Below are 11,856 nucleotides of genomic sequence, written 5' to 3'. Positions count from 1 at the left end.
AACAGAGCCATCAGCATCCCTGCATCTTACAGCTGCACCTCCAGAAATGTAATATACCTCATCCAATGCACCAAATGCCCTGATGGAAGATATGTAGGAGAGACCAAACAACAACTGTGCACCAGAATGAACGCACACCAGAAATCCATCAAAGACAGAAATACCCAATTACCGGTGGGGGCATATTTCTCACAGGAGGGCCACTCTCTCTCCAATCTCTCAGTCCTGATCCTCAAGGGAAACTTACACAACACTTCCCAGAGACGAGCCTATGAGCTCCATTTCATCAGCCTGCTGGATACTAGAGATCAGGGACTAAACATAGACATTGGATTTTTGATACATTATAATCTGCCTGGCAACTGACTCCCCAGCCCAGCCGAGCCGAGCCCCTGGCTTCTTTACTTTTCATTCCATCCAGGAAGAGCACACACCAACTGCTGAAACTTCCTTAGCCTGACGAAGGGTTTTTGAACCTGAAAGCTTGCTTAATAACTATTCTCCAACCATTTGGGTTGGTCTAATAAAAGATATCAAGTTCACCCAAGGAACCTTGTCTGCCTTAAGCAACTGTAACACTTCTGACTGGCACTTACTTAGCAAATTGCTATAGATCTCTCTGACCTTGGCTGCATTACAGAAATCCCATTTTTACTAAGATAAACTGTCCTTATAATCTCTCCAGTGAATTAGACCCAAACAGCAGGCTTGCCTTCCTTCTGCATCAGGAATACTGATCAGTTTTTTTCCACCTATTGATTTATCAAACGTACTTTTAGTAGCCGGTGTAAGGAAAAATTCACTCATGCTCTATGATTGTTTTCCCTTTTGTCCCCTCAACATTATCTCAGCTCAGGAAAACATACTTTTGTTCATTTTTTTTCCCTTGATGATATAATCTCTTCAAAAACTGATAGCTGGGAGAGTCCCAGTGTTTCACTTGAGTATTTCATTTCTCTCTTCATTTAGCTGTGCTTGTTTAAAAAGAAAGTAGGGGAGCCGGGAGAAGGAAATCCATAGTTTCATAGTGGGTAGGGTCGGAAGGGACCTGAGCAGATCATCAAGTCCGACCCCCTGAGTACTGGGGTCAAACGACCCCAGCAAGGTGTTCATCCAGCCTCCTCTTAAAGACCCCCAGGGTAGGAGCCAGCACCACTTCTCTTGAAAGTTGGTTCCAGATCCTAGCTGCCCTGACAATGAAGTAGCGCCTCCTGATAGCTAATCTAAATCTACCCTCCGCCAACTTGTGACCGTTATTTCTTGTCGCGCCTGGGAGTGCTCAGGGGAACAGGGACTCCCCCAGTGCCCACTGGTCCCCTCTGACTAGTTTGTAAACGGCCACTAGATCCCCCCTCAGCCTTCTCTTGTGGAGGCTGAACAGGTTCAGGTCCCTTAGCCTCTCTTCGTAGGGCCCGCCATGCTGCCCCCTGATCATGTGGGTGGCCCTCCTCTGGACCCTCTCCATGTTGTCCACATCTCTCCTGAAGTGCGGCGCCCAGAATCCATATGTATTCATTTCAGATTTGCTCCATTACACTATCAGAGGCCTGTGTGCAATTGCCCATATTTTGGAGTGCAGTCATACAAGGAAATTAGCATAACCGAGGCATTAAAAATCAGCTGAATGAATCTACAGCACTGATCCACAGTTCCCATGAAGAAATAAGGCATTACTTCACAGAGATTGTTACTTGCTATTCCCTTCATAAACTCGAAGTAAAATGTAATGCAAGAGTTGGTGCATTAAGAACTCTCTTGGCTCCTTTACAAGGCCACAAATAAGGACTGAAAAAAATGTGTCCAAATGCTCCATTAAAACTAATGATATCATATGTGCAGGCACTGAATACTACAGCTGGATATGCATGTAGTCAGAAGACCTCCATAGCTAAGTACAGACATTCAAAAAGCCCAAGTCTGAATTGATTAAATCTTTGCAGCTTAGTCTAACCTGTGTAGATTGAACTGGCAAGCAAGTGAATAGACATTCACTTTTGATTCTGGAAATGCTGCCACAAGCCTGCAGTTGCTCAAGCCAGAAGTCAGGGGGTGCTAGACTGAGTCCTCTTTTCCCTCCTGCAGTGGCCAGTCCAGAGGAAAGCTGAGCTGAGGGAGGAGGCATGGCCAGGCCCTGGCAGGCCTGAGTATGATTGAGGAGAGGTTTAAACCCCACTCCCCAGCCTTCAGGGACCCCAGCCGGGGTGTGCCTGGAACAGGAGGGAGGAAGCAGCCCTTGCCAGGCTTTTGTGGGGAGGGAAAAAGCATGACCAGACCCCAATCCTCAGCCAGACGATGGCCTGGCATGGCCCCCTAAAGCGAAGGGGGCAGGGAGGGGGTTTATTTCAACCCTCCCTTCCCTCTCCCCTCAGGACCCTAGCCAGGGTTTGCCTGGCCAGTGTGGAGCAGCCCCTGTCAGGGTCCTTCCTCCCCCTTGCTGCTCCAGTGGCGGGGATGTGGCCAGACATCCACCTGGCATGGCCCTGTAAGGTGAAGGGGGCATGGAGCAGGTTTATTTCCCCCTCCATCCCCTCTCCCACCAAGGGACTGCAGCCAGGGTCTGTCAGCCCTAGCTGCCACCTCCACTGCTCACCCCTGGCCAGGCAGACCCCAGTGGGGGTCCCCCAGGGGGAAGAGGGGAGGTAGGGGGAGTAAATGCCTCCCTGTCCCCTTTGCCTCAGGGAGCCATGCCGGGCAGGCGTCTGGCCATGCCCCTGCCACTGGAGCAGCGAGGGGGGAGGGACCCTGACAGGGGCTGCTCTGCCCCAGCTAGGCAGGGGTCTTGAGGGGAGGGGGCGTTAATAAACCCCGTCTCTGCCCCTTCACCTAAGGGGGCCATGCCAGGCCAGTGTCTGGCCATGCCCCTGCCCATGTCACTGGAGCAGTGAGGTGAAAAGGATCCTGACAGCCCCTGTCATGGTGTCCTGGAGAGCACAAGCTTCTTTTCAGCGGTGGGGACTGCGCTGTGGGCAGGAGTGGGGTGGGCAGCTCTGCCGCAGCCTGCACAGGGCAAGCAGCAGTGGTGGGGCTAGGAGGGGTGGCTACAGGGGCTAAGTCAGATTTTGGGTTGGCCATAGCTCTCCAAGCCCCCTTAGCACTGCTGCCGCTCTCCCCACACAGGTTGGGGCAGCTCTGCCCACCTCACTCCTGCCCACAGCACAGTCTCGGGAAGAGGCTTGCAGTCCCCAGGACACCATGACAGGGGATGCTGTCCATCAGGGTCCCTCCCCCCTCACTGCTCCAGCAACTGCGGGGTGGGGCTTGGCCAGATGCCAACTGGTATCCCCCCTCCCTGCCCTCTCCTCCCAGGGGCCCCAGCTGGGGTCTGCGTGTCTGGAACTGAGTGGCAGAAGCGGCGACCAGGGCTGGCAGACCCTGGCTGCAGCCCTTCCGGTGGGAGAGAGGACAGAGGTGGGAATAAACCCCTTCCTTCTCCTTTCCCCTCGGGGGCCATGCTGGGTAGGCATCTGGCCACGCCTCTGCCACTGGAGCAGCAAGTGGGGCGGGAACCTCACAGGGGCTGCTCTGCCCTGGCCAGGCAGACCCCAGTTGGGGTCCTCGAGGGAGAGGGAAAGGAGTGGGGAATAACCCCTCAGGCAAAGTGGGGAGGGAAGGGGAAATAAACCCCCTCCCTGCCCCCTTTGCCTCAGGGAGCCATGCTGGGCTGGTGTCTGGTCACACTCCTGCCATTGCTTGGGCTACAGAGAAGAGGGGTGTGACCAGCCCTGCTGTCTGGAGCAGACAGCCCAGCCCAGGGCTGAAAAGCCTGCTGGGATGCTGGGGGACTCTGGTTTAACTTAAACTAGGAAGGAGTCTGGGACAGAAGTTCCATAAACTAGTTTGACCCAAATCAGTTAAGTCTGATACTACATTCAACCAGGTTTATCTTAAATCAGTTTTGGCCATTTGAAATTGGTTTATGTGCACTGAACTTTTGTTCTGTTACAGGTTAAAACTAGTTTTTGATCATGTAAACTGGTTTATGTCTAACTTCTGTCCCTAGCCAAAATGTATACAGCATCCACTCGCACAGATTGAGTTGCAGAATCAGTGCCATAATATCCTCCCACAATAGAGGATGCTCTGTCCTGTCCACATACAAGTATCTGCCCTAACCTGGCAGATCTCAGAGGGTTCATGGGAAATTGGAATCACACCATGCATTTGTAGGAGCAATCCATCCTCCACCTCTACTAGAGTTATGTTGACAAGCATTCCTCTCCCTTCCCTCCTGCTGGGACAAACCATGGTGTAGTAGCAAGAGGAAAATTAGTGAAAATTATTAGTGCAACCTGGTGGATGGAGTCTAGCTAGAGAACCTCATCTGGATTCAGGAGTATAAATGGAAATCAGTAATATGCATACATGTATGGGAGATTCCTAAGGGAAAAACCTTATGGATTTTTGTTAGAGAAGAGGTGAATAGGGGCTTTTAGAAATTAATCTAATCATACATAATTTAATAAAGCCAACTCTTTTTCCAGTTGTTTTGTTTAAGAATTGTATGGATCATAGCTTCATAAGAAAGAAGGGCTCGAAGGGATGTCACAAGGTAATCTAGGCTCAAGGCAGTATGATCCCTGACTAAATCATTGTAGTCAAGGATCTCTCCAACCTGCTCTTGAAAATTTCAAGGGAAATTGGAACATAGTAAAGTAGAGCTGAAAGGGACCTCAGTAAGATCATCTAGTCCAGCCCTCTCTCTGCTAATGGCAGGATTCAAAATAGGCCTCACCAGACTTCATCCTCCCGTCACAGCTGCCACCTGAACAGGAACTTGAACCTTCAATCCTCAAGTTAAGTCTGATGCTCTACCACCTGAGCTACCCAGTCCCATAAAAGAAGTTAGGAGGCTTGCCAAAGCCTGGAATCAATCCAGGGACCTTCACATCTTCAGTCTAACACTCTCCCAAATGAGCAACTTTGACAGGACCTGCTGGAGTATGGCAGGAACATACTTATCAAAGTCCTGTAAAATGTTTAAAAACACCTATACAAAGTGTATTTTTTTTCAAAATGTATACAACTTTATTGTAGGGTTAAGATAGTCTATCTTATCTGCATCACATATATCACTGCTGACTTTTTTTTTTTAATAGGTACTATGTAGATTAATCTGAATGATGTCATTTTATTCAGTGAGCAGTTCAGAATTTAGGCAAAACATGAAATGTTAACCTCTCCATTGAAACATCTCTTTTAGTTAATCTAAGACTTAAATATTTAGTAAAGAGGTTAAAAAAATAAGCAGATGCATCTTCACAGTTTTATTGTATTATCCCAGGAACCACAAAGGTGTCATGGGAAGCAGAGCTTTGTCACATGACAGCATTTTCATTCCTGAGGCTGCGCAAGAACCATGTAGGCCAGTACGAGTGTTTTCTCAGGAAAACATTTCAGATCGGATTAGAACTTTACAGGTAACATAAGACAAACTTTTAAAATACTAGTGTTTCCATTTATTTTCCAACTGCATGTGCACATGTGCGTGTCTGTGTTTAACAGTATCTGTAGTGGAACACTTGATTTCTGCTAAGTAACAGTAACATGGAAATTACATTACCATATAATATGTTACTTGAAGAACAGACCCACACCTTGGTTGAATTTAAATTACAGTTTTAAAATGTACAGTTTGGTGCTCTGGATCATTAACTTTACATCTTGGTATGTAGAGTTTAAAATATAAATTCATTGGACTGGACAGAATAACGTAATAAGGAGAGGAAACTCACAAAAATGTGCTTTCATATTGTATTGTAGTTGAAACTCCAGCATAATTTGAAACTGGGTCCTCCTCCTCCATCGGGAATTCTTGTGAAGCGGGTGGATGATGCTGGAGCCAGTTCAGAAGATGATGGATTACCCAGAAGTCCTCCAGAAATGTCTTTGATACATGAAGTACTTGGTTCCAACACAACAAGGGTGAATATACTGTGATATTGACAAAAGTCCCTATTCAGGGAACAATTGCCCACTTGAGCTTTTGTTTGTATAAAAGGGGAGAATAAAATATTTGGTTTGCTGCCTTTGCCAGTCTACCTCCTCATTGATACTTGTGGGGCAATTCAGAAAGTCTTGCCTTTCTGAAGTGCTATTTTTCTATAAATTGTTAGTTGTACTCTGTCAGTTAAAATATAAATGGCACATCAAAGCCAGGATAAGACATGCCTCAGGGGGACGAGTGCAGAGAGAGTGTAAATCAAAGGATATGTCACTCTTTGAAATACTGCTAATTGTGACATGTCTAAAGAGTAGGAAAGGTTTCTGCAAACACCTCAATTCATAAAAGCTGGTATGGTAAGCTTACCGGCTATAATAGTTCTGAAAGTAATGTTTGGGTGCCTCTTCCTTTTTTGACTTACTTTTGTTCTGGTTATTTTTATAAGGTTTTTGTAACCAGCTAGTGTTGCTATGGATGAGGGGTAGAGGGGAAACTGCAAAACCAACCCAAAAATAAAAGATGGTGGGAAAATCTGTAGTCTCTCCTGAATCTGTTAATGAGAGCTGTCACACTAAATGCTTTATTATCCAGTATGGAAAGAGAAACCTTTTGTAAGAAATTTTAACTACTTTTAAAACATTTAAAAGTTGGCGCACAATATTTAACTAAGCTTCAATCTTTTCCTTCATGCCCTATACTTAAGTTTGCAGTACCCTTTACTAATTCTTAGAACTGGACAGAGGTATTAATTATACTGATAATGGGAGCTACAGTACCTGTGTACCTGCTAAAACATCCATCTCATTTGTTATCTTTTACTGAATCTCTTCCTCATTCCATCCCACAGTTCTCTGACTCTCACAAGCATCTTAGCTCTTTGAGTTTAGCTGGAACAGGCAGTGAAGAAGAAGAACAGGTAACTTCTGCGAAATATGTTAAGGAACAAACAAAATAGTTTTTAAAAAAAATATAAGGCATAACTATTATTCTCAGCTGTCTGTCTATATTGCAGCAAGAACAACTTCCTAAGTATGTTATTACCACTTCTTTTGGGGTTTTTAAAGCCCGACTTGCTAACATAACTTTCAATAGAATTTTCTGATGCCAAGGAATTCTTATTTAATTAATTAATGTAAATAATAATACTGAATGAATTTTTCTAGTGTCTCCCAGCTCCAGCTTTCACACTGTCTTACAGATACAAGTGAATTTAACCTCTAAGCAGGCACACAAATGTAACATCTGAGGTTGGTGGTAGTATCTGTGTTTTAGAAATGGGGAAACTACAACAGAGAGTGGCTTACTGAGATGCTCAGGGTCATGAACGAAATCTGGTACAAAACTGAGGTCTTCTGAGCATCACCTAGTCTATTGTTTTAACTGCAAAAGTACCTTGACCTGAGTGGGAAGCTTGCATTTTAGGCTCTCCTCACTTCAAAGGGGATTCAACATTATCCTCACTTCCCAGAATTTATTTACAATGAATTTACATTTGTCCCCACCAAGCAGGGCCAGTTTGGATTGATCTTTGTGACTTAGGTGTCTACCTTCCACTTAAGTCATCACCCGGAAGCTCTGGGGCTGGTACCTTCTGATTGGCTACTACTTTGTTCTGCCTAATGCAGCCAGCTGAGCAATGCCTGTCCTCTGCAGCCATGTGCTGCTAGGACAAATATGTCGTCAGTATTCTTCCCTTCTAATATACTTAAACAAAGTCAGTCATAATGTGGCCTCATACCTTTTCAGGAAAATGACTAGAATTCAGTATGTGCTGAGTTTTAAGTGAAGTAATAAATTTTGTTCTTACTTTCCTAATATATGAACTAGTATTAAAGATCATTCCTTTGGTTGTATTAAGTACCTGAGGATAAATGACCAGGGAGAACAGACAGCAGACAATGTAGGTTGTTTAGGAGAACATGTGCCGTGACTTTTCTGAAGGAGCTGAAACACCAATGTATTCATTGTTAGGTACTAATGTATACCATGATACATAACTGCACTATGCATTAGTCATGTTTAAGTGACACATTGCAAATATAAAGAAACATTCAGTTCCAATTAATGCAAATGACCATTAATTGGCATGGGTGAGTTGTTGTTTTTTTTATGGATAAAGAATTACTGAAAGTGGCGATTCTGTGTACAGCTTCCACTAAAGTCACAAACTGCAGTGAAGGGGAAGGCTGCAGTATGGAGCTGTATTTCAGTTTCAGGCTTCTGAAGGACTGTGGTGAACCATTAGTCTCAAAGTATCTGTCATAATTTAAAACTTATTTCTGCTTTCATTTTGCCTTATTTTTAAAATGGTATTATAGAAAAGAGAAAAATCCCTTTTAAAGGTTCATTTTTAAGATGATCTTTGATTTTTTTTTTCCATAACTGACTGGAAAGTAAGGATTATGCATTGGCCGTAGGACTTCTGCATCAATTTTCTTTTAATTATATTGGATAAGGAAGGCTGCAAAGTTGAACTTCCATTGCAAAAAGTACCAAGTAGCGTTAAAAAAAAAAAAAAAAAAAAAAAAAAAAAAAAAAGACAAAAAGGACAAAAGAAAATCCTGAGTGTTATGGCTGATAATTTTACAGATTGCAAGTTCCAGGGGATTACTTGACATTTGTTCAAATATTCCAATGAAATACTCTGCTTAGTCAGGGGGAAAAACAAAGTTTGCAAATAGAATAAAGTTACTTTAAAATAAGGGACTGTAGGATTCGAAAGGGACTGGTTCCATGTGAAGCTGACCTGGGGGGACTGGGGTTGGGTTTGAATGTTCTCAGAATCATTCTTCTGAAATGGACATTTTTTATACCTTATAGTTTTACTATTCAAATGTAACACATGCTTTTACTATACACTTTGTATTGCAGTGTTGCTGCTATTAAAAGTACAGTGCCGCTACACAGAAGCGGATCCAGGATTTTATAAAGGGGGGAGCAGGAGCAGTGACCAGAGCTGCAGGGGTAGCTGCACCCCGTGCTTCCAGCCTCTTCACTCCCTTCCTCCCTGCAGGGCAGGCAGATCATGCCCTGGGAGTAGTAACTGGGGACTAAGGCAAGGAATGGTTACCTCCTGAAGGAGGTAAACATTCCACTTCCCCCATGTGCTTAGAGGCACATCCCTTTCTCTGTCCCCTCCTCTCCCATTCCCCTTTCCCCTGCCTGCCACTGTTGGCATCCCGGTTGTCCATGTTGTTCTAGGAGTAAGGGGAGCTCCTATCTTGTTCCAGCCAGGCTGCCCCAGGGCTGGGGTCAGCCTGGGACAGCAGCAGCAGTGGTGGTGGGCAGGCAGGTTCCCCTTCTCTGTGCTTGCTCCCATGCTGGTGGGGAACACCCAGGGGGAGCAGGAAGGGAAGTGAAACCTGCCCATCCACTGCTGCCACTGGTGTCCTGGGCTGAGCCCAGCCCCTATGCAGCATGGATGGAGCAGGACAGGACCTCCCTTCACCTCCAGGAGAGCAGGGCAGCAAGCAAGGGAGAAGGGAATAGGAGGGGAGGAGATGTGCTCTGTCCCAGGCTGCTGCTCCGTGAAAAAAGAGGGTATGGTCATGCCACTACATCCCCTCTGGATCTGCTCCTGTTGCTATGGTTGGATTGTTGTTGCAGCTGTGATGGCCTCAGAAATAGGCAAAAAGTAAATGATTTTTTGGCAATTCATTTATTGGACCAACTGTGTAGTTAGAGATTTTAGGCAAGCTTTTGAGCATAAAGTGCAATCTCTCCCAACTATACTGTTGGTCCAATAAGAGATATCACTCAAAAAAACCCAAACCCTCACTTCTTGCAAACTTGCTAACACAGTACTTCATGTGCAAATCTAATAACTGCACTGCAACTGAAATAGAAGTTAAAAAGCCCAAAATGCCAATAAATGTGGGGATTTTTCCCGCTTTTCTCTTTGTAAAATTCCTGTTTTCATTTCTTGGTCTTTGTTTGATGCTCTGCTTTGGGATTCTTTAGGTCACATCAGGTCCTTCTTCTAGACCTCGCTCAACAGAAGGTCAACTATTCCCTAAGCATGTGAGTGCTAAAACTAGATCTCCCCGAACATCTGACAGCAGCATTTCACCTGCAGCTGATTTTGACACTCCGCCCAAGTACTCCACTTGCTTGGATAACTCTGCTGCTAAACACAAGCTTTTAATAAAACCACGGAACCAGAGATCTAGTAGAATGCGAAGATTTTCTTCGGTAATTATAAAGAAAAAAATAGACTTCAGCATTGGCTCTAAAATTATATCTTCCTGACTTGCCCTTCTTATTTCAACTTCTTTATGTATTTATGAAGTAGAGCCAGAGCTGTGAGTGGATATTTTATTGCTTTCTGATCACAGATGTTTAATGAGGGTTGTGTGCTCATCTGGAATAGAGCCCTGAAGAGTAATAAAGGCAGAACACTGTGAGAAGGGATTACTTGTTAATTCTCTCAGTGTACAGATTTAAGGTTACATTTGTTTTTAAATTTACCATGTAATACTATTTGAGCATTTTTTAACCTCTGTGACAGGCTCAACTTGAATTTCTTACTATTTACTTTTAATCAAGTATATAATTGGTAACAATTTTTATTGGAGTGAAAGTCAATCTTTAAAATCTGATTCTTGAAAGAGGATTCCCCCTTCTGCCTCCAAAAAATTCACCATTAGATTATTTTTCACTTTAGAAAAGCACAAAAATAAGAGGTTGTGTAAGGTGCTTCAATGGCTGGGCCAGGTATTGTGCACTAGGAATATCTTTCCAGTTTCCCTGAATAACTAGTAGACTATGTGCCCTTTGTGTGGTTTCACCAGCAGAGGTTGAAAACCAAGTAGAAATATAGCTGAACAGTGAAGCTACCTTTGTATATAAAGGATGCTATTCCCCAACATAAATAAGTTTCGTAATTGCGGGGCCTTATTTTTAATCAACCATTCTGGAAAACTTGAGAGAGAGAGTCTAGAATAATATTCATAAAAAAGAAAACAAACTTGACTCTTCATCTTAAGAATTTGTAAAAATTTACTTTATGTACTAATTTCTCTCTATTTTAAGCATTGCTTTTAAAATGTCAAGTTGGCTTATTTAGAGACGTAACTGTTGATTTTCCCAAATGCCAATATCAAGAGGATTCATTATTTTTTTTCACAAAGTACTGAGCACTTTCTATACTTGAAAACACATAGTCTTTAGCTAAGCGTAATGGTATTGCAAGTTGTATGAAAGATATATGAAAAGCGGGGAGGGAAAACACCACATAATCAAGTCTTTTGCCAGCGCCAGATTATCACTAAAGTATATTTACCATAGCTTTGTCCATTCCTTATTTAAATGACCAAGGTGTTGGAGCTATCAAGATTTTCTTTGGAAAGTTTTTGCACTTCCTAATACATATCAACAGTAGTATTTTTCTTGTGCAACTTTGTTTGGGTAATTCACTTCTGACCTACAACCAGCATCTCCTGCTTTTACATTCCTGAGCTTGTAATGGACATGATTCCGAATTGCCTTGCAGCTTTATGATTTGCAAAAGGGGAACTGAATGAGACTTAAGTTGCTTTAGAAAGTATACTTGGCATTCCTAAAATGAGTACCCACATTTAAAGCACATATTTACCCAATAGCATGCTGAATCACTGTCGTCTAACACAGGTACCAAAATGCATAATCGGCAGTTTAATAATATGCTTTGCAATAATCCTGTATGCTTAGCCACTTCTAAGAACCAACTTATAAAGTCTTACCCGAAGTTTTATCAAAAAGAACTCTCAGGTAAATAAAAGTTTTGTAAGCTCTTATGACATTTTTAACTCTTGAAGGAAAAAGGGAAATGAGATATAAGTATGAGGGTCAATAAAATGTTATCACAATTTGATTAAAGATAAGACAAATATGGGAAGGCCGTAGAACCTCAATTTGTGCAAACTGTCATAGCCCAA

The 11,856-nt window shown here is 43.4% G+C and overlaps 1 protein-coding gene across 9 annotated transcripts in view; it reads left to right on the top strand.

Moving 5' to 3' along the window:
• KIAA1211L (KIAA1211 like) overlaps nucleotides 1–11,856 on the top strand; it is a 90,884-nt gene that overhangs the window by 55,515 nt on the left and 23,513 nt on the right. For 7 of the 9 annotated variants that reach the window (XM_025207251.1, XM_025207252.1, XM_014521176.2 and 4 more), the window contains 4 exons: nucleotides 5,282–5,417; nucleotides 5,761–5,922; nucleotides 6,789–6,857; nucleotides 9,902–10,132. In XM_025207251.1, the coding sequence (XP_025063036.1) occupies nucleotides 5,282–5,417; nucleotides 5,761–5,922; nucleotides 6,789–6,857; nucleotides 9,902–10,132 (598 nt within the window). The remainder of the gene's footprint in view (nucleotides 1–5,281; nucleotides 5,418–5,760; nucleotides 5,923–6,788; nucleotides 6,858–9,901; nucleotides 10,133–11,856) is intronic. The other 2 variants (XM_025207254.1, XM_025207255.1) reach the window with 1 other exon arrangement.

Source organism: Alligator sinensis, unplaced genomic scaffold (genome assembly GCF_000455745.1).
Source record: "Alligator sinensis unplaced genomic scaffold, ASM45574v1 scaffold144_4, whole genome shotgun sequence".
NCBI lineage: Eukaryota > Metazoa > Chordata > Crocodylia > Alligatoridae > Alligator > Alligator sinensis.
The sequence above is the reverse complement of the archived record's forward strand: the minus strand, read 5'-3'. Positions and strand labels throughout refer to the sequence as shown.